General features: G+C 41.5%; 1 protein-coding gene across 36 annotated transcripts in view; it reads left to right on the top strand.

The window, feature by feature from the left end:
* Positions 1 to 227: 227 nt before the first annotated feature.
* The window catches only part of Odf2l (outer dense fiber of sperm tails 2-like), a 37,758-nt gene continuing 16,097 nt past the window's right edge, over positions 228 to 21,888 (top strand). For 2 of the 36 annotated variants that reach the window (XM_087633839.1, XM_087633892.1), the window contains exons 1-9: positions 228 to 438; positions 6,981 to 7,143; positions 7,335 to 7,413; positions 8,646 to 8,778; positions 9,586 to 9,714; positions 11,607 to 11,666; positions 11,784 to 11,855; positions 12,682 to 12,798; positions 15,980 to 16,165. In XM_087633839.1, the coding sequence (XP_087489965.1) occupies positions 7,056 to 7,143; positions 7,335 to 7,413; positions 8,646 to 8,778; positions 9,586 to 9,714; positions 11,607 to 11,666; positions 11,784 to 11,855; positions 12,682 to 12,798; positions 15,980 to 16,165 (864 nt within the window). In that variant the 5' untranslated portion in view covers positions 228 to 438; positions 6,981 to 7,055. 36 annotated transcript variants of the gene reach the window in all.

The raw sequence follows: 21,888 nt of genomic DNA on the forward strand, positions 1-21,888 counted from the left end.
TCTCTGCTTAGAATGAGAGCGGTTGAGACTTTTCGGTAACTACACACAAAAGCTATGCTTTTTCTCAAAGCAAAACGCTTTACAAATTCTCACGGGAGAAACCAGAGCAGAGACAAAAGCCCCGCCGGCCACACCCCCTCGCTCCCACCAATCACAGAGGGAACGGCACTCGCGCTCTAGAGCCCGAGCCAATTAGCTGCGTCGGAGCGGGCCGAAGAGGGCGGGGCGTCCGTTTCCAGAGAAGCCGCGGGCCGGTTACTAGCAACGTTTGGCTCCTGGGTAGATGCAGTCTGTCCGCCGCTGCCTGTTCTGGTGACTCCTCGACTTCTCGTCCCGCGGTCCCTGCCTTTCCTTCTGGCCATCTTCTCTTCCTTCTGCGCTCTCCGCCTGCCGAGGCGACCCTGGGCCGGGCAGACCTTAGAGAGCCCTACAGCCATTGTAGGTAGTGGCGGCGGTGGGGGATGACGTCAGGGCGACGGGCGAGCGCGAGTCGGGGCGGGCTCTGAGGGCGGGCCGCGGGTGACCCTGGGCACCCGGAAGTGAAACCCGGAAGTGAAACCCGTGGTGCGCACCCTCCCTGAACAGTGGGTCTTTGATGCTCAGGTCCTCCACTTTTCACCAAGAGGAAAGCGGACATTCTGCCCCTGCTTCCCGAGCTGTGGTCTCGGGACGTCGGGGAGAAGTTAGCGGGAGGAGGGGTCCGGGGTTTGGGTTGTTTCGGAGGTAGTGTTTTCCTAATCTTGAAAATGACAGTCCAGTTCTCGTCATGCCCCGAGTCATGCCCCTTGTCTCTGGCACTGAGTATGTCAGATAAGTAACCGCAACCTAACTGGCTGCTATCGGTGACGCTAAAGGCCAAGTTTCTCTGTCACCTGCCTTACAGGGTGTCAAGTGTTTGAGGATAAGAGTGCCTGGTTTAGGTAAAGGATCAAACTGTAGAAATCGTGCCTGCTTTTAAGCTTTACTTCATACCTTTGATTATGGTAAGACTGGCCACATTTGTAATTTTAAATACCCAAATACGTTATTATTGTTGTTTTCTGCTAATTGTACAACCGATGTGTGTTAATAGTTTAGTCCTTGTTTTTCAAGCACCTCAAGACCTGAGCAAATGACCTCAGCTTTTATCGGTCACTTTTGTTAACTCCGTACAAATGGGAGTCAGGATGAGTATAGAAAACATCTGCTGGACTGCTTTCTGTCAGAGGCCACTAGTACCCTCAACCCCACATCCTCTGGTTTAGTAGTTCTCAATTTATGACTGAGAGGTTGTTCTGTAAAATAAGTTCTGATAACTCAGGCTTGTAAGTGGCTGTAAGGTAGGTTGGTTGATTCAGGATAACTACTTTAAGAAGGAGAAACTGGGAGAACGTGAAGACTGCTGAGAAGGCCCAGCTAAGCAAGCCCGATTGGTTCTAAGTTTAAAGGGGGTGGGATAAAGTAAGACTAGTCCAGTGGTTCTACTTCTTTTTTTTTTTTTTTTTTTTTTTTTTTTGCACATTACTGTGACTTTGGTCAGTAAAGGTTGTTCTCTTCTTACAGAAGAGGAAAACAAGGCCCAGTGTGGCTAATGACTAAGTGATTGTCTAGATCCTGTCAACATTAAGAATTAAGAAAAGATGTTCTGTGAGTCCTGTCCAGTAGTCTGTGCTGGTTCCAGGCCAGACTAGAATGCTTAAGTTCTGTTTGCTCAACTTGTTCTCAGATTAGATAATGAAGAAGAATAAGTTTCTCTGTTTTAAAAAAGGAGTTTTCTAAATTAATTGTGGTACTTGAAGGGATAGTGTAGAAAATTAACTCACATGTAGACCAATCCATGCTTCATGGGCAAATGAAGTGTAATGTTTACATATGACCTTTGTACTAAATTCCTGCTGTTCCAGAATTCTCATTCCTATGTGATGTCCATGTCTCTATTACTCACGAGAGCATTTTAGTTGATTTCGTTAAAATATGAGAAAATGCACTGACATTTCAGCTTATCTCTGTGTTCTAGTTTATTTCTTTATTGCTGTGCTTGAAACACTGGCTGGAAGCAACTTGGGAGAACGTGGTTCATTTTCACTACAGGTTACAGTCCATTCTGAGGGAAACCAAGGCAGGAGTTCAAGGAAGGAACCAAAGTACAGACCACAGAGGAATGCTGCTTGATACCTTGTTCCCCTTGCTTCGTTTAGCTTGCTTACTATACAACCTGGAACACCTGCCTGGGGTGACAATGCTCACAGTAGGCTGGGTGTTTCTAAGTCAGTCATTAATCAAGAAAATGCCCCTACAAACATGGTCAAAGACCAGGCCGATAGGGACAGTTCTTCAGTCAAGATTCACTCTTCCATAGTGACTGATTTGTGTAAAGTTAACAAAAAGGGTGACAACTGACACCCATCTACTTGACACACAAACACATTATCATTAAACCATAACCTTTCCTTTCTTGTTTATCCTCAAGATCTTTTGCTAACATTGCTATATAAAACACAGAATAACTTTAAAACCCCCATAGTCTTTAAAAGTCGAAACACTTTAAAAGTACATGGTTTCTTTAAAATCCAAACAACTTATATATTTTCTTGTTACAAGAGCACAGTAACAATCAGATAAAACCAAAACCAAACTCTGATAACATACGTAACCCAATCAATGTCTGCTGTCCGGAACTCATTGATGATTGGGCTTCAGAGCACTTAGTACAGCCTCACCTTTCCAGTTTTGCCCTGGGAAGCTTTCTTAGGTCAGCCGTGAACCACCCCTGCTGCTATCCTTGATGGTCATCCCTGGTCCTAACAGTGTCCTGGTCTGCAGTGTCCTAAGGTCTCTATTACAATTGAGGCTGCACTCTAACCAGTGGCCTTTCCTGTCCTTTCGTTGCACGAGTCCTCAGTTTCTTCCCATGGTGCTTCAATCTTTGTGCCTCCATTGTGACTGAGGCTGCACTTTCTCCAGTAACATCTCCTGGGTTTTCCTTAGAAACTCTTGCCTAATGGTTCCAAGCCTTAGTTTGTGTTTATTGCCTCTTCAGTCCTGAGGCCTCCACTATGATGGAGGCTGCTCTGTCACCAGTGGCTTTCGGGCCTCTGTGCTGGGACTCCAGTCCTGCTGTTTGGTGCCAAACCACAACTGCTCTCTGTGATCCCTTTACTCCTTCAAAACCAGTACCATGTGTGAAAATCTTAACAAATTACTAAGTTTAGCCACCAGCTTAAGGTACAGCCTTGGTCTCCCTGGACCATAGCTTCCAGGGGAATTCACCCCTGCAATGCCGGCCACTTGGTAATTATAGCTAAGTTTGCAGCCTCAGCTAACCAGCATCTGCTGTGAAGCAGAGGCTTTGTTTCAGTGCTGGCTGGCCTCCTGTTGACTCTGCAGCCCCAGGTGACCAGAAGCCACAGATTCTTATTCAAGTTAGCCTCTCTGAATCATAAATGTCCCTGTCCCTTCCCCACCCAATCATTTTGGTAGCTTTTACTTAGAAATCTGTTTTCCTGCTTTGGTCATTTTGCTTACCTGTTTCTAAGTTTCACATTTTTTCCCCCCACTGTGGAGTCTAAAATGCTGTGCAGTTCCTTCTTTGATAGTTTTGGCTCGTTTCCAGAATACAGAGAACGGCATCTTTCTTAATCTGCCTTGTGTTTCTCACTGAGTGTCTGAGTTTTGGATGTTGTTAATAGAGCCTGCACGCTATTGTTTGAAGTCACTGAAGTTTGATTTTCAGAGATTGTTGTTTAGAAAAACAAATAAGAGCTTATGGAATTCTGTGCTTTCTCAACCAGGAGAGTAGTTTTTAACCAACATTTGCCTAAACTGGTCTAGGTGCCATGGTCTTTCTCTTCTAATGTCCTTGTTTCTGAGCATCCATCCGTTAACACGCTTATTGATCAAAATGGAACACAGTTCTGTGGTTATAGCTACACCAGCAATGCCATGATCACCTCTGACAGATTAAAAATTAAGACTACTGATATTTAAGAATTTGCTCAAAGTGTGTAGGATGGGCCTTTGTTCTACTACTGACAAGTTGTACAAAAGGGCAGTGTCTGTCAGTTGGCCATACCTTGCACATCACTGAAAACTCTGGCAGAACCTCAGTTTCTACACAAAAATGCCTTTAGTAAACAGAAATGAGAGGATATTTTATAATGATGGGATTTTTTATAGATTAAAGCAAAGTATAGCATTTTTGTTCAGCATGCAAATAGTGTTATATTAAGGAAAAGTGTTATACCTGCTCATCTACTTTTGGTTATAGAATTGGCACAGCACAAAAACAGTGGCATGTCTTCAGACATGTGCATAATCTTTGTGTCACAGAGTATGATTTCTTATAACTTCTGCGAGAATATGTGAAGCTCACCCGGGTCTCTGTCTTGTGTTTTGAGGAATCTCGGATGATAATATCATAGAAGTCATTCTTAGATCCCATCCTGCTTTCGTTTCTCTTGCTATGATAAAATGCCTCAACAGAGCAGTTTTAAGAGAGGGACAGTTGTTTGACTTACAATTCAGATTACAGCTCCTCATTGCAGCCAAGACAACAGGAGCTGAAGCAATCAGTCACACTCATAGTCAGGACCTGAGGGAGACTGAATGCACACATGCTTCTCTTTGCTCTCTGTTTTATTTAGGGCCCAACCCATGGAATAGTGACGTGTACACTCAGGATGGTTCTTCCCACCTTAGCCCAACTAAGCAAATCCTGACAGGCATACCCACTGCCCAGTTAAGGCTGTTTCTCATTGAGACTGTCTTGCCAGGATTCTAGATTGTGTCTAGATGATAATTAATCACAGGTCCCCATTTCTACTACATTTTTACATTATTTACCATTTTAGATGTTGTTAATATTTGTAGGTGATGAAGCAAAAAAATTTACTTTATAATTTCTGATAACATTTTAGAATAGTTTGTGTATTTCTGTGTGTGTGTGTGTGTGTGTGTGTGTGTGTGTGTGTGTGTGTGTTGCCATATGCACCAATAGCCCAGAACATACATGAGAACTCATTTAAATCACTGATACCAATGATTTTCATCTTATAAAATACTTCCTAAGAATGGAAGATCCTTAACTTCTCATGCTGGTTTTACGTTTCACTCCTAAGTATAGAGACATTGTTCTTAAGCCCTTGGAAAGGTCAGAAAGGGAGGGAGGGGATGTGGAAAGCAGTCATTTATCCTGTTTGCTGAGATGCTGAGCTTAGCTATTCCAGGCATTGCCAATTCTCTAGAGCTGTAGGTGTTTAGGATTCAATTGTAAATAGGACATTCTTTCTTGAGATTCCAGCCTGTGGAGAGAGAAATATTTAAACAGGTGAGTGAGAAAAAGATGAATGCTAATACCCCAGAGGGGCTGTGGCATTTACAAACCAAGCAGACCCGCCGCCAGGGAGCGACTTCGCAGAGCCTGCTCCTCCTTAGCCTTCCTCAGTTGGCTTTTCCTGTGACCTGTGTATTTCAGGCTCTTCTGGACTGCCGCTGTCTCCATGCACTCTCTACAGTGTGATGTTGTAGTGACAGGCGGTACACGACTCAGCAGCCAGGGACCCGGGGAGCAGGCGTCACAGGTCCTCTGCATTCCCTTTTTTCAGATTTTAGCTGCTAAATATTTGTGTCTGCACTGTACATCAAACCACCAGACAAAATTTGATGTTATTTGGTCTTTTTTGTTTTGTTTTGTTTTGTTTTTGCAGCTTCTCTGGGAGGTTTATGACTTGCTAATTAGAGTTTTTGAATAGTTTCAACCTATCATTTCACATGAACCCAAACTAATGAAAAATTCTTGAACACAATGTATTTAAATAGGGAAATCTAAGATTAAGTCATAAATATTTGAAAGCAATGTAGAAAACCTTAGACATGGCATTTAATCTTGTATGAATAGCCACAAGCAAAGAGTCACATGACCGTTTCTAATTAGAGCTGTGAAAATGTAGCTTCATTGTTGCTGACCTGTTCATTTATCACTTTTAACAGGGCAGTTTGTGAGGAATTCATGTCTGACCAGTCACTTTTCAAAAATGACATCTACAGGGCCAAATGAGAAGATTTTTTGCTAAAGTTCAGAAGTACTGTCATTTTTAATTATTATTTTTATCAGCAAAGAGTATTATTCTTGATTGAGCTGGAAATGGGAATAAAGAAATGTAAAAAAAAGGATGCCTTACAAAATAACGTTTTGTCCACTATGTGGCAGTTGTTGGGAAGTATGTTAAACGCTGCATTGAGTTTCTGCAGTTGTAAGAGCAAACAGCAGCTTCTATTGCTCAGGCCAGGTAGAGCTAGTACAAGATTCATGGTTTGCATATTTGTTTTCTACTCCTTTTGGGGGAATATTGAAGGATTGCTGAAATACTTTTGGAGATAGACCAATGAAGATAACTAAATTCGGGACTGGAGAGATAGCTCAGTGGTTAAGGGTGCTTGCTGTCCTTCCTTAGGACCCAAGTTCAGTCCCAGTAGCTATGCAAGGTCACTCACAATCCCTGTGTAACTCCAACTCCAGGAGACTCTCTGATCTCCATGTTGCCAACTCCCTAGGACTCAGGCACATACCCACAAACAGATGCGTGGTTAAAAATAAATCTAAAAAATGGTTTTGTGTGTGTGTGTGTGTGTGTGTGTGTGTGTGTGTGTGTGTAAGCCTTTTGAAAATGTGTATAGAAACTTGGAATTGGTAAATTATTATGCAATGCAATTTTGATATTTTGAGTTAACTAGAACGGTGAGTTTTTATAATTTTTTTAAGACAGAGCCTCACTATGTAGCCCTAATTGGCCTAGAGCTTGCTGGGTAAAGTGGACTAGCCTTAAACTCACAGAGATCTGCCTCCTTCTGCCTCTTAGGTGCTCAGATTAAAGACACGCACAACCATGTCCTGATAGCAGTTATAATTTGATATTGCCTTCGAAGCATTTATACATGATTGGGATCTGTAAATCACAGAATAAAGATAGGAAATGATAAGTGGAATAACACACGTCTCCTAGCTTTCAGCGTCTGTGGGAAGCTGTTGCTGAAGCGCTGTAAGAGAGTGGCGGAGTTGATGGAGAAGCCTACTAGTGATGGAAGTCATTCAGAGGGCCTGTTGTCCTACCTCTTACAGGAGAGAGGACCTGACCTACTATGTGCCCCTGAGAAGCACCGCAGCAGGTATCCTCCGTATTGGCGGAACAAATCTCATCTGTTTTCTTAAGTAAATGTGGTAATCAATCACAAATATCCTGTCACATTTAGTGTTTATTCATTAAAATATACCTACACAATCTGATTATAAAGATTCTTATTCAGCAGTTATAGAGCAGTTGTCAGTCTTTATTATGTTTGTTGGCTTTACTTTTGAGACAGGGCCTCACAAGCAGCGCAGGCTGTTCCCAGACTCTCAGGCTACTTGCCTCAGCCTTCTGTGCTCCGTGATTACAGGTGTGTTGTTTAAGGGTTTTTTTATTTGTAATGAAGGGAACTGAAAAATCAACTCAACCTATTAATAGAATGAATATTATTGTAAGGTGAATATTATTGCTGGTATATTGTTGTATAACAAATGATTATCATATTTTGCTTCTTTTAAATGGGAAATTTACTTGTTATTTTTATGGATTAATATTCCCCACAGTAGTAATCTTAAAAATTATTAAATCTTAAATCATTATTGTTATCATAGGTCGTATAGACTAGCTTTTAGTTTAGTTTGCAGAAAATGGAAAATGGTGTTTCATCAAATATAATTGTTAATTTTTGAGCGCTTGGTTTTGAGTAAATGACGCTTATTTATCATAAGCTTTTTACTTTAAGCCAGTGGTGCTTACGGACAGAGTCTTCTCTTTGAAGTGCTGTAAGATTCCAAATGTGTGCGTTTATGTGCACATGTGAGATTTGTGCTGTGGAGGTCAGAGGACAGCTTTCAGAGTCTGTTCTGTCTTTCTACCATGTGAGTCCCAGAGTGTGAACAGGTCTGTAGTCATGGCAGCCATGCCTTTACCTGGGAGCCGTCTTCCCAGCCCATCAGTCCGAAATGAGTTTTTATAAGAATTCCATTAGGACAGAAACAGTACTGAGTAATGAAAGGCATGGTGCTCTCACAGCAATTGCTGTTTGTTTTTGTAATTGAAAAAGCTGCTTTCAAATTTAGTTATACATAGATTTTTATTTATTAAAGTGTTTAAATATATATATTTGTTAAAAATTTAAAGATATATTTAAGTATATGTGAATTTTGCCTCCATATATTTGTGCGCACCACATGCATACTTAGTGCGCATGGAGGCCAAAAGAGGGTATATGAGTTCCCCCAGAACTGGAGTTACAGACAGTTGTGAGCTACCTTCTGGGTGCTGGCACTAGAACCTGGGTCCTCTGAAGAGCACTAGTGCTGAGCCATCTCTCCAACCCTATACACAATGTACATAACTTGTGATTCCATAACAGCAAAATGTAAGATGAATCATTCACTTACCTGTACTCCAGGTCTCCCTCTTGACCTCTTTCCGCCCATGTTTGGCTTGGATACTTATAATTCTGGTGGTAAGGCCTCCCCTAGGGGCATCGAAGTCAAATTCATGTCAGTCCAGAGGCAGGCCTGACTTGTTATCGTACATGAGATGTCTCCAGTTTGTGTGTTAGATGTAACTTACAGCTTATCTGTCTGTTATCAGGTTCAAGGGAGACGTCTCAAGTACCAAGACGGAGTTGGAAGCAGCGCTTAGGGAAGCTGAATTGGCATCCTGCTCAGTAGAGTTACTTTTGCCATTGCTTAAGAACACTGTGGAAGGAATTGGTTTAGAACATGTGAGTGTTGGGCTTAGAATGGCTGATGAGATTGAAAGTCAGCATAATATTCAGAGTGCCTTGACCAAGGACTCAAATATCAAAGCAATGCCATGTATAGGTAGCTGATACCAAACATAGGGGTGGGGTAAGAATTCTTTATTCCTGTCATTAACTGCAGTTCTTTTCCAAAAAGATAGACTCAGCCTGTAGTACACCTAGTAAGAGACTAGACTGAAAACTACAGGTTGATGTATGACTCATCTGGTCTTGAACTAGAGAATGACACTTTCAGAAAAGTGGATTTAAGACTAAAATTGTGGTCTGGAGAGACGGTTCAGTGATCGAAGTCTTCCAGAAGACCATCTCTAACTCCAATTGCAGAAGAAATGATTCCCCCTTGTGGCTTCTCAGTGCATAGACTTGCAGGCAAAACACTCATTCACACAAAATAGTAATAAATCTTTTAAAAGTAAACTCCCTGAGAGAGAGATGCCCTAGGTCTGTTTTCTGTGGCATCATTTGGGACAGAATGATTTTACAATTTCAAATAAGCTTCACTCTGGAACAAGACCAGCCTGTGCTCTGCACATCAGCAGAACAAATCCAGCAAAGCCGTGGGCTCCTGCAGCCTCCTTTCGTTATAACTTAACTGCCTCGCAGTGCAGTGCGTTCTGTCTACTATTGGTAAACTTGCCAGGGCTTACCAATACTGTGTGCAAAGTAACGATTTAGATAGTAGGAAATGCTTCCTCATTGATAATATCCGAGGGTGTTTTACGTTATGTCGTCTTAACGTGTAGATATGTGCTTCTTTTATTTTGTCAGGCTAATCTTTCTGCATCCAATTTGAAGAAGATTTTTGAACAGAAGGACATATTATCAAAAGAATTAGACACTTTTTACCGTGTGAAATTAGCCTTAGAACATCTTATTAAACAGACAGACTATGAACAAGTAAGGCTCCCATGCTGTGTGCCCCTGCTGTAGCGACGCCTCCCCCTTGGAAGATACTTTATTTCTCTAACTGTGCATATAAAATACTGGTATTGAAACAGAAGTGATTCTTTGAATTTTTGTTTGCAATATTATTATTAAATGTCTATTTTTAATGTTAGTTAATTTAGCTGCTGTAGAAATGTTTAAGAGTCGCATAGTTTAAGCTCTCATATGTGTCATTGTTTATACACACTTTCTCCCCACACTAATAAATGGTGCTGTGCATGGTCTTTCTGTTTCACGACTGTGAACTATCAGGCCAGCCTCTGGCTCCTCTTTACTCTTGGCTCCTCCTAGTGGCCATGGCTCACCCTTTCCCATTTCTTCCCACTCTGCCTACTCTCTCTGACATGTGGTCGCTACCTTTTTTACAGTTTTCTATAAAAATGTCTATAAAATCAGTTGTCATATTCCACATGTAAGAAACATCATGATCTTGCCCTTTTGTATTTGTTCTGCATGATTTTCACTTCTTCACTGTAAAGCAAATGGCAGGGTTAACTTTTTAATGGCTGAACAGTATTTCATTGTGCATATACACCATGCATGGTATCCATTGACCCATCATTGTGCATATACACCATGCATGGTATCCATTGACCCATCATTGTGCATATACACCATGCATGGATCCATTGACCCATCAGTCGTTAGACACTTCGGTTGTCTGGGCTGATTTACATCCTCGTCAGTAGCATAGACAAGTCCCTGTCCTCCATGTCCTTGCCAGCACTTTGCTCCTCATCTTTTCCTAAGCTTTTGGTACTACTCAGTGTGGCTTAGATTTGATTTTGTCTGATGACCCGTGATGCTAAGCACTGCCCTGTACCTATTAACCATCTGTGTCTTTGAGAAATGCCTGTTTAGATCTATTGGTATTTTTTAAAACAATTAGTATCCTATTCAATTTATTCTATTTTTATTTTTATTTAATTAGCATTTATTGTTTTAAATAAAGGGTTTCATGACATTTCAAATATGTGTATAATATATTTGAGCATTCTTCCACCTATTACCATATCCTGTTTCCCGCCCCCACTGCTAGAATTAAAGGTATAATGCCTCTTTTTAAATAGCACTCTGTGATTCTTTAGAAAATAGGTGAGAGAGAGAGAGAGAGAGAGAGAGAGAGAGAGAGCGCATGTGTGTGTGTGATTTTTGTATATCATATCACTGACCTATACTTTTTGAGGCATTTTTTTGAGATTGATTAATTTAGCAAAGTACCTGATTGTAAATTATGTGCAAGACAATGCTGAGCCTTCAGGCAGCAGTCTCACCTAAGAGTCTGCGCGGTGCACGGCAGCTGCCTGTGCTGGTCTTTACGGGATGCCTGTGCTATGTTTTATTCTTTCCATTCAGAGCACATGCACAGTGCAGGACTGCCCTACCATCTCAGAGGTGTGTTCATTCACAGTCCATCTGCAGAGTTCACATTAAGAAATAGTTATAATTTAAGGACCAGAGATGTAGGTCAGTGAGAGACTGATTAACTGACATACTCCATGCCCTGGGCTCAATTCTCAGGGAGGGAGGGGAGAGAATGACTGGCTATAGTGGAATTACTTAGGACGTTGGCTGGGTAAAGGATGGGTAGGGTTTTTGTTGTTGTTGTTGTTTTTGAAAAGATATACAAACTATAGAAACCAAAGCAAAATATTAAAATATAATTATATCAAGCTAAGAAGCTTCTAAAGTAAGATAGCACAGCATAGAGGTGATGTATAGATAGAAAATATTGGCAACCCCCTCCATGCGGGTTGATATCCATAGATAATGACTTCCCAAGCAAGACAGACAGTACTCGGGCTTAGAACTGTGGCTTCAGATGTTGGTGATCTTTCTTACAGACAGGACCCCGTCCACCCTGCTTGTTGAAGGATCTCAGTGACAGTGACAGTGAGAACAGAGTAAGCTTTTCCATTTGTTAGCCATTCTTTCTGACTTTTACTTTTGCTTTGCATGCTGTTGGGTTTTGGCCAATATTATCTAAGTATTATCTAATTCTTACCTTGTATTTCCTGAAGGACCTTAAGAAGAAAGTACTTGAAAAGGAGACCTATATCCAAGAACTTTCATGTCTGTTTCATAATGAAAAGGTAAACACATTTTGATCTTTTGTCCTTAAGTTATCATATTTTGTTAGCATTGGCTCCCTTTCCTTACTCCCTCTGTTTTCATGTCTTCAGTTATAGTAATAATAAAGACTTTATGACAGTTTTGGTCAGTATTAATTTACATGTATCAAATAGAACATCTTTCTAAGGTTCGTTGGTTTGTTTTGGGGGTGCGGTTTTATTATTTAGTCCACTTAACATAAGTCACCAGGAATGCATACTTGTGGGTTGGGTGATGGGTCTGTCGGAGACCAGGATCTGAGGTGAGTTCCTAACACCCTGTGATTCTGGTCCTGGAAGGAGAGAGATGGGAAGATGACTGTGACTCACTGGCCAGTCAGACCGGTTTACTTCATAAGCTCCAAGCCAATAGGAGAGCCTATTTGAGAGGAGCTGGATGATGGTCCTGGGGATGACACCCAAGACTGTCGTGTGTGTGTATGTGTGTGTGTGCGTGCATGTGTGTGTGTGTGTGTGTGTGTGTGTGTGTGTGTGTGTGTGTGTGTGTGTGTGCATGTGTGTCCTCAAACATGTACACAGCTGAAAATACTTATAGTTTATTTTTTGTCAAGATCAAGTAATTTTGGTGTTTGGAGGAAGAGTTTTAACATAACGTTTTACTTGAGAGGAGAAATAGGAAGACTTGTAGGAGATTATCAGAGGCATCGAATGAATGCAGTTTTTATGAAGTACATTGGTGAGGCATATGGAAAGGAGTGCTCTGTTTCCCCATGTGCTCAGGGTGAGTCTGACTGGGGTCTAACAAGGACAGGGAACACAGTAACTTGCTGTTATTTATCTTTTACAGGAAAGTGCTTTGAAAGCAAACCGGTTTTCTCAGTCTGTCAAGGTAGTACACGATCGCCTACAGCTCCAAATTCAGAAGAGGGAGGTGGAGAATGAAAGGTTAAAAGAACACATACAGGTCATGAGTATTCATTTTTATAGCTAAGTACAAAAAGTAAGGAAAAACTCACTGTGACAGCATTGCTGAACTGTGGAATGGGGTGATAATAAACGATGGTAGTTTTGGCATTTCTGTGAGAAACACATGCTTATAAATTAATCATAAGGTGTCTGATCCCTGTACGAAATTGTTTCTGTTTTGTATTTTAGTCCAGGAAGCACGTGTGGAGATTGAGTTTCACTTCATTTTGTTCGTTGACATTTTGCACCCGTGTTTGCTTTATTCTGGTTTTCCCTTCTATTCCTCCCATCCTCTTCCTCCTGCCGTCTCTACTGCTCCCTTCCCTAGGTACAGGACTTTGGGTTGTGTTTATGGTAACCCTTGGATTGGAACTATGCATTGTCTGTAGTGGTAGCCAGTAAAGACACTGGATTCCCCTCCCTTAACTCTAGCAGCAGTCCTCCATTCTGCACATACCCGTGCCCTAGAGCACCTTCTCCCATAGCTCTGTTCCACGGATCCTCCCTGCTCTTGGCATGGGTGAGAGGACAGGGAAGCTCATTTGCTGTGCCAGTGCTGTCCAGGCATGCATAGGCAAACAGTGGGATCTAGCTTGTCAGTCGCCTACCTCGGATTATCTTATGATATCCTTTAGTAGCAGTTGAGGATGTTTTTCAAATCTAAAGGAAATAACAAGGTAATTTCAAAGGTAAATTTTAACAGTATTTTTGTCTTTTCCTTTAATATACATAATCATCTGGAGATAACAGAAGGCTAAATCTGGAGCTCCGCTGCAGTGTCCCCTTCTGATACTGGATGCAGCACCCCACCCCCACCCCCAACTCCCCTGACCCCAACACTGCCCCGAGGGCAGTAGACAGAAAACCACTTTAGGCCCTCACTGTTCTGCCTTTCTTCTCATACACACTCTGATTATACCTTGTATTTATACATGTATTGTGGAATTTAAAGCAGTAGATAATGTGAAGGGATTAGAACTTACTCATTAGATTTTGGGCTTAACAAGAAGGTTATTTTTTAAGTGTAAAACCAGAATTCAGTCTGGCAACATAAATCTCAGGTTTTTATTGTTGTCATGCAGTAAACCTTTTATAAATTTATGTTTTAAATCTTTCAGACCTGTCCCAAAGATGCTTTGAGTTGATTTTTTTTTTCTAAATTTCTGTAGTCTGTCAGTTGGAGTTAGAGTATTTGTAGAGGAGACAGGGAAAGTGATCTAGCTGTATAGCACATTTGTTCTCAACCTGTGGGTCATGACCCCTATAAGGGCTACACATCAGATGCCTGCATATAGATACTTAAATTATGATTCACAACAGTAGCAAAATTACAGTAGCAATGAGAATAATTTGATGGTGGGGGGTCAGCACAACATGAGGAACGTTCTTAAAGGGTCCTAGCATTAGGAACATCGTGACTGCTGGTATGACATGATACATATCCCACTGTCTCTAGACCCACATATATACACAGGAGGATTATGTGTAGTCTACGATATAATGTGATGTATATAAGCACAATCTGCATACATATCCTCCTATCATATGTATCCATTCACTTGGCGAATGATCGAGTAAATTTTGAAGCTATAAAAATAATTTGCCAATTTCAGTCTATCCCTGGAGTATTGAAGTGTAGGGTTTGAGAATTTCCTAATGTCTACAATATACTTTGATTATATACATCCCATCCACTTCCACCCTCCAGCATGTACTCCTCCTAACTTTATTGTCTTTCTCTTTTTTAAAATACTCAGTGGGTAAGAAGTTTTTAAGCAAATGTAGAAACTGTTCACAGTGTGGTGGTGACACCGTGTGGCCATCTGGAGGAATGACTCGTGTATTTCTTGTGGGTGGGTCCTTTCTCACACATAGACTTAGCTTCCATTGGTTTTGTCATTTACTGTAGTGCTCCAGGAAATTTTTTTTGTCTGTTTGTTCAAGATAATTTGTAAAGGCCGCTGAAGAGGGAGTTGCTGCTTCATAGTTTAAGCTAAGACTTAAACTTAGTTTGTCCTTATACTTAGTTTGGACTAAGCAGTCTGCAGTGCTGAAATCCAGAGGCTTGTTTCCTTATTCCAGGATTACAGGAAGGGAAGGGAGACACAGCTTTTGCACAGGACTAAGTGGGACAGCCCGTCTTCTCCTCTGAGTACCAAGTATATTTTCTGCTGCAATGGCTGTCCTAGGAATGGGAGTGTCAAAGACAGATTCTGTAATTTTAGATTCTTGAACTTGCACATAATTTTCAAAATACAAATGCGTAACAGTCTGTAGTCATTGATTTTTACATACTTAATGTTCATTAGTAGTTACATACAGCCCTTAATGCTCAGACACTTGAAATAATTTGAAAGAAATATATCAAGTTCTCACACCAAAGCAGGTCTCTCATGTGATAGAGGTCTGGTTTAGTGTGTCAAGGAATTGGTCCTGCCAGCTAGCACCATCCTGTTCCCATGGCAGCAAGCCACCCTTAGGTATTGCTTGGCCTGTTCCTCAGGCTGTGTGGACCTGGTAGGCCGTGTGGACCTGGTAGGCCGTGTGGACCTTGTAGGCCGTGTGGACCTGGTAGGCCGTGTGAACCTGGTAGCCAGGGATTTAGTTGCCTGGGGTTTGGAGTTGATATCTCCAGGTCTGGCACTGTGGGACGGAGCAACATTTCAGTCTCCTGACTGGAACTTTGTAGCAGCAGAACATGGCTTCTGTTCCTAATGTTGTTTGGTTGTTTGCTCATGGCTCTCTGCTCATCTTGTCTTCACCCTCCATGCCCTGTGTGTCTGGAAACCCAGGAACTCTTGTGTCTCTGGAGAGCTGCCAGCTCCTTTCCAGCTTTGGTATACTCGATGGAGATTGCACTTGAAGTGTGTGTTCTTTAAATGTCGGTGTCATACTTCATGTCACCTAAGGGGCGCCTCGTCACAGGGCTTCAAGTAACTTGGTGCTTCTGTCGATAACAAGTGTTAGTCTCTAGTCAGTTTTATGTAGACCGAAGTCGTTTGGATTTTCATTTTTTAACTTGTCACAGGACACTTTGTCACCCCTTATCGCTTTATCTTTTTAATCAATCAGGATTAGCTATTTTGATAAAATATGTGTGGAAGATAATATGTGCTGTTTTGCAACATTTACATAAACATTGAAGCGCTGATGTAATTGAATTGCTTCTACAATTTTAGAGCTTGGAAACCCAAATAGCCAAGTGGAACTTGCAGGTAAAAATGAATAAGCAAGAGGCTGTGGCCGTCAAAGAAGCCAGCAGGCAGAAGGCTGAAGCTCTGAAGAAAGCGTCCAAAGTGTACAGACAGAGGCTGAGACACTTTACAGGGGACATCGAGCAGCTCACGTCCCAAATCAGAGATCAGGTGAGTGTGCATGTGCTTTTTTAAAAAATTAATTAATTTATTTTATATATATATATTATATATATATATATATATATATATATATATATATATATATATATATATATATATATGAGTACACTGTCATCACTGTCCTCAGACACACCAGAAAGAAGAAGGCATCAGATCCCATTACAGATGGTTGTGAGCCACCATGTGGTTGCTGGGAGTTGAACTTAGGGACCTCTGGAAGAGCAGTCAGTGCTCTTAACCACTGAGCCGTCTCTCCAGCCCCGAGTGTGCATGTTCTTACAGAATATCTTCATGTGCTTCAGTACCATTGTCAGTTAGAGTCAGAGAGCAGAGTTAGACAGTAGAGTTAGCATAGTTAGATAGACTGGTTAGATAACAGATAGCATGGTCAGTTAGACAACGTAGTTATTTGGTTATTTGGATAGCATAGTTACTGTAGTTAGGATATTTAGTTAGGTAGCATAGTTATTATAATTAATTAGCATACTTAGCATAGTTAATTAGCATAGTTGGCATTGGAAGCTTTAAATGATGATGTTCTTATCCATGTTACTATTAATATTACAAAATTTGTTCATCTTTTTTGCTTTGGATTTTTATTTTGAATTGTATGGCACTTTTTGGGGCCCGCTGAAAGGAGGTATGAGTATATGCCATACCCACTCCCCGACACACACACTGAAAGCTTCTAAGCTAAGGGTGAGCCTTCCTCCATCTGCCTACTGGAAAGTTACAGTGCGCACTAACATACTGAAGGCCCTGAGAAGGCTTTCAGGATGCTGTAATGAGGGCATGGAAGTAAGAATTTCCCACACTACCCACAGAACAGCTCTTGGAAATGGTTCTGAGAAGTATCAGTTTGGGAAATGCTGATTTGTGTTACTAGACCATATGACTTTATTCAGTAATTGACCTCTGTAATGCATCTGAAACCATATGCTGACGTAAACAAACCATGTGAAAGAGATCTCTGAGTGTAATACAGAGCTGAAGAATGGAGTTAGTGCTTTGTTCTTCTCGACAAGTCATTATTCAGTTGCCATCCAATAATACATTCTCTGTTTGTGTGTCTCATAGTATCCCACCTCTTTAGAACGCATGCTAAGGCTTATAGGTTCATTAGTAGCTTCTGGGAATGAAAACAGATTTGTATGAAAGCTTGGACAAACAAAACAAGTTAATATTTTATAAGCTCAAATGTTACCATTTTAAGGCTCTAATGTTTTAACTTACATTCACTTGGATATAAGTAGATATGAGAATTGAGGACTGGGCTCAACTTCTGTAAGGCTGTGACCTGGCCGCATACCTATAGATGCATAGAGTGGTGGACACTCATCCTGGCATTGATGCTTTTGAGGTTTTCCACTAAAGGACATCACCAGAGTCCTGTGCCAGTTTAGAAAGGCTGTGCACTGGTGAAACCTTGTGACTTTATATAGGACACTTAAGCTCTCTGACCCTCACTTCTTTATGAGCTAGGGGAGAGCACTGCTCACCTCAGATAGCTGGAGGAGCATGTGTAAGAAACAGACAGGGCTGCTACATGCTGTCTCCTTTACACCCTCAGGGCGAGCGAGGAGCTGGCTGCTCTGTGAACGTCCTGCTGCTCTGGCTGTCAGTGCTTCTTGCTCAGTGTCAACAGCCCTTTTCCTTTTACTCAGTGAGCTGCCTTCCAACGGCTTTTCCTCCAGAGATGGTCTCCCCTTGCTACTCTTTAAGTAGCAGACCTTTAACAATTAACCATATTGAAGTCTTAATTTTTTTTTATTAACTTGAGTATTTCTTATTTACATTTCGAATGTTATTCCCTTTCCCGGTTTCCGGGCAAACATTCCCCCTAATCCCTCCCCCTCCCCTTCTTTATGGGTGTTCCCCTCTCCACCCTCCCCCCATTGCCGCCCTCCCCCCAACAGTCTAGTTCACTGGGGGTTCAGTCTTAGCAGGACCCAGGGCTTCCCCTTCCACTGGTGCTCTTACTAGGATATTCATTGCTACCTATGAGGTCAGAGTCCAGGGTCAGTCCATGTATAGTCTTTAGGTAGTGGCTTAGTCCCTGGAAGCTCTAGTTGCTTGGCATTGTTGTTCATAAGGGGTCTCGAGCCCCTTCAAGCTCTTCCAGTTCTTTCTCTGATTCCTTCAACGGGGATCCTGTTCTCAGTTCAGTGGTTTGCTGCTGGCATTCGCCTCTGTATTTGCTGTATTCTGGCTGTGTCTCTCAGGAGAGATCTACATCCGGCTCCTGTCTGCCTGCACTTCTTTGCTTCATCCATCTTGTCTAATTGGTTGGCTATATATGTATGGGCCACATGTGGGGCAGGCTCTGAATGGGTGTTCCTTCTGTCTCTGTTTTAATCTTTGCCTCTCTATTCCCTGCCAAGGGTATTCTTGTTCTCCCTTTTAAAGAAGGAGTGAAGCATTCACATTTTGATCATCCGTCTTGAGTTTCATGTGTTCTATGCATCTAGGGTAATTCAAGCATTTGGGCTAATAGCCACTTATCAATGAGTGCATGCCATGTGTGTTTTTCTGTGATTGGGTTACCTCACTCAGGATGATATTTTCCAGTTCCAACATTTGTCTATGAATTTCATAAAGGCATTGTTTTTGATAGCTGAGTAATATTCCATTGTGTAGATGTACCACATTTTCTGTATCCATTCCTCTGTTGAAGGGCATCTGTGTTCTTTCCAGCTTCTGGCTATTATAAATAAGGCTGCTATGAACATAGTGGAGCACGTGTCTTTTTTATATGTTGGGGCATCTTGTGGGTATATCCCCAAGAGAGGTATAGCTGGATCCTCAGGTAGTTCAATGTCCAATATTCTGAGGAACCTCCAGACTGATTTCCAGAATGGTTTTACCAGTCTGCAATCCCACCAACAATGGAGGAGTGTTCCTCTTTCTCCACATCCTCGCCAGCATTTGTTATCACCTGAGTTTTTGATCTTAGCCATTCTCACTGGTGTGAGGTGAAATTTCAGGGTTGTTTTGATTTGCATTTCCCTTCTGACTAAAGATGTTGAACATTTCTTTAGGTGTTTCTCAGCCATTCGGCATTCCTCAGCTGTGAATTCTTTGTTTAGCTCTGAACCCCATTTTTTTTTCTTTTTTGGTTCTTTTTTTCGGAGCTGGGGACAGAACCCAGGGCCTTGCGCTTCCTAGGCAAGCGCTCTACCGCTGAGCTATGAACCCCATTTTTTAATAGGGTTATTTGTCTCCCTGCGGTCTAACTTCTTGAGTTCTTTGTATATTTTGGATATAAGCCCTCTATCTGTTGTAGGATTGTTAAAGATCTTTTCCCAATCTGTTGGTTGCCATTTTGTCCTAACCACAGTGTCCTTTGCCTTACAGAAGCTTTGCAGTTTTATGAGATCCCATTTGTCGATTCTTGATCTTAGAGCATAAGCCATTGGTGTTTTGTTCAGGAATTTTTTTCCAGTGCCCATGTGTTCGAGATGCTGCCCTAGTTTTTCTTCTATTAGTTTGAGTGTATCTGGTTTGATGTGGAGGTCCTTGATCTACTTGGACTTAAGCTTTGTACAGGGTGATAAGCATGGATCGATTTGCATTCTTCTACATGCTGACCTCCAGTTGAACCAGCACCATTTGCTGAAAATGCTATCTTTTTTCAATTGGATGGTTTTGGCTCCTTTGTCGAAAATCAAGTGACCATAGGTGTGTGGGTTCATTTCTGGGTCTTCAATTCTGTTCCATTGGTCTATCTGTCTGTCTCTGTACCAATACGATGCAGTTTTTATCACTATTGCTCTGTAATACTGCTTGAGTTCAGGGATAGTGATTCCCCCTGAAGTCCTTTTATTGTTGAGAATAGTTTTAGCTATCCTGGGTTTTTTGTTATTCCAGATGAATTTGCAAATTGTTCTGTCTAACTCTTTGAAGAATTGGATTGGTATTTTGATGGGGATTGCATTGAATCTGTAGATCGCTTTTGGTAAAATGGCCATTTTTACTATATTAATCCTGCCAATCCATGAGCATGGGAGATCTTTCCATCTTCTGAGGTCCTCTTCAATTTCTTTCCTCAGTGTCTTGAAGTTCTTATTGTACAGATCTTTTACTTGCTTGGTTAAAGTCACACCGAGGTACTTTATATTGTTTGGGTCTATTATGAAGGGTGTCGTTTCCCTAGTTTCTTTCTTGCCTTGTTTCTCTTTTGTGTAGAGGAAGGCTACTGATTTATTTGAGTTAATTTTATACCCAGCCACTTTGCTGAAGTTGTTTATCAGCTTTAGTAGTTCTCTGGTGGAACTTTTGGGATCACTTAAATATACTATCATATCATCTGCAAATAGTGATATTTTGACTTCTTTACCAATCTGTATCCCCTTGATTTCCTTTTGTTGTCTGATTGCTCTGGCTAGAACTTTAAGAACTATATTAAATAAGTAGGGAGAGAGTGGGCAGCCTTGTTTAGTCCCTGATTTTAGTGGGATTGCTTCAAGTTTCTCTACATTTAGTTTAATGTTAGCAACTGGTTTGCTGTATATGGCTTTTACTATGTTTAGGTATGGGCCTTGAATTCCTATTCTTTCCAGGACTTTTATCATGAAGGGGTGTTGAATTTTGTCAAATGCTTTCTCAGCATTTAATGAAATGATCATGTGGTTTTGTTCTTTCAGTTTGTTTATATAATGGATCACGTTGATGGTTTTCCGTATATTAAACCATCCCTGCATGCCTGGGATGAAGCCTACTTGATCATGGTGGATGATTGTTTTTTTTTTTTTTTTTTTTTTTTTTTTTTTTTTTTATTAACTTGAGTATTTCTTATATACATTTCAAGTGTTATTCCCTTTCCCGGTTTCCGGACAAACATCACCCTTTCCCCTCCCCTTCCTTATGGGTGTTCCCCTCCCAAACCTCCCCCCATTGCCACCCTCCCCGCATAGTCTAGTTCACTGGGGGTTCAGTCTTAGCAGGACCCAGGGCTTCCCCTTCCACTGGTGCTCTTACTAGGATATTCATTGCTACCTATGGGGACAGAGTCCAGGGTCAGTCCATGTATAGTCTTTAGGTAGTGGCTTAGTCCCTGGAAGCTCTGGTTGCTTGACATTGTTGTACTTTTGGGGTCTCGAGCACCTTCAAGCTCTTCCAGTTCTTTCTCTGATTCCTTCAACGGGGGACCTATTCTCAGTTCAGTGGTTTGCTGCTGGCATTCGCCTCTGTATTTGCTGTATTCTGGCTGTGTCTCTCAGGAGCGATCTACATCTGGCTCCTGTCGGTCTGCACTTCTTTGCTTCATCCATCTTGTCTAATTGGGTGGCTGTATATGTATGGGCCACCTGTGGGGCAGGCTCTGAATGGGTGTTCCTTCAGTCTCTGTTTTAATCTTTGCCTCTCCCTTCCCTGCCAAGGGTATTCTTTTTCCTCATTTAAAGAAGGAGTGAAGCATTCACATTTTGACCATCCGTCTTGAGTTTCATTTGTTCTAGGGATCTAGGGTAATTCAAGCATTTGGGCTAATAGCCACTTATCAATGAGTGCATACCATGTATGTCTTTCTGTGAGTGGGTTAGCTCACTCAGGATGAAATTTTCCAGTTCCAACCATTTGCCTACGAATTTCATAAAGTCGTTGTTTTTGATAGCTGAGTAATATTCCATTGTGTAGATGTACCACATTTTCTGTATCCATTCCTCTGTTGAAGGGCATCTGGGTTCTTTCCAGCTTCTGGCTATTATAAATAA

This window comes from Rattus norvegicus, chromosome 2, assembly GCF_021556685.1.
Source record: "Rattus norvegicus strain SHRSP/BbbUtx chromosome 2, alternate assembly SHRSP_T2T, whole genome shotgun sequence".
Classification (NCBI taxonomy): domain Eukaryota; kingdom Metazoa; phylum Chordata; class Mammalia; order Rodentia; family Muridae; genus Rattus; species Rattus norvegicus.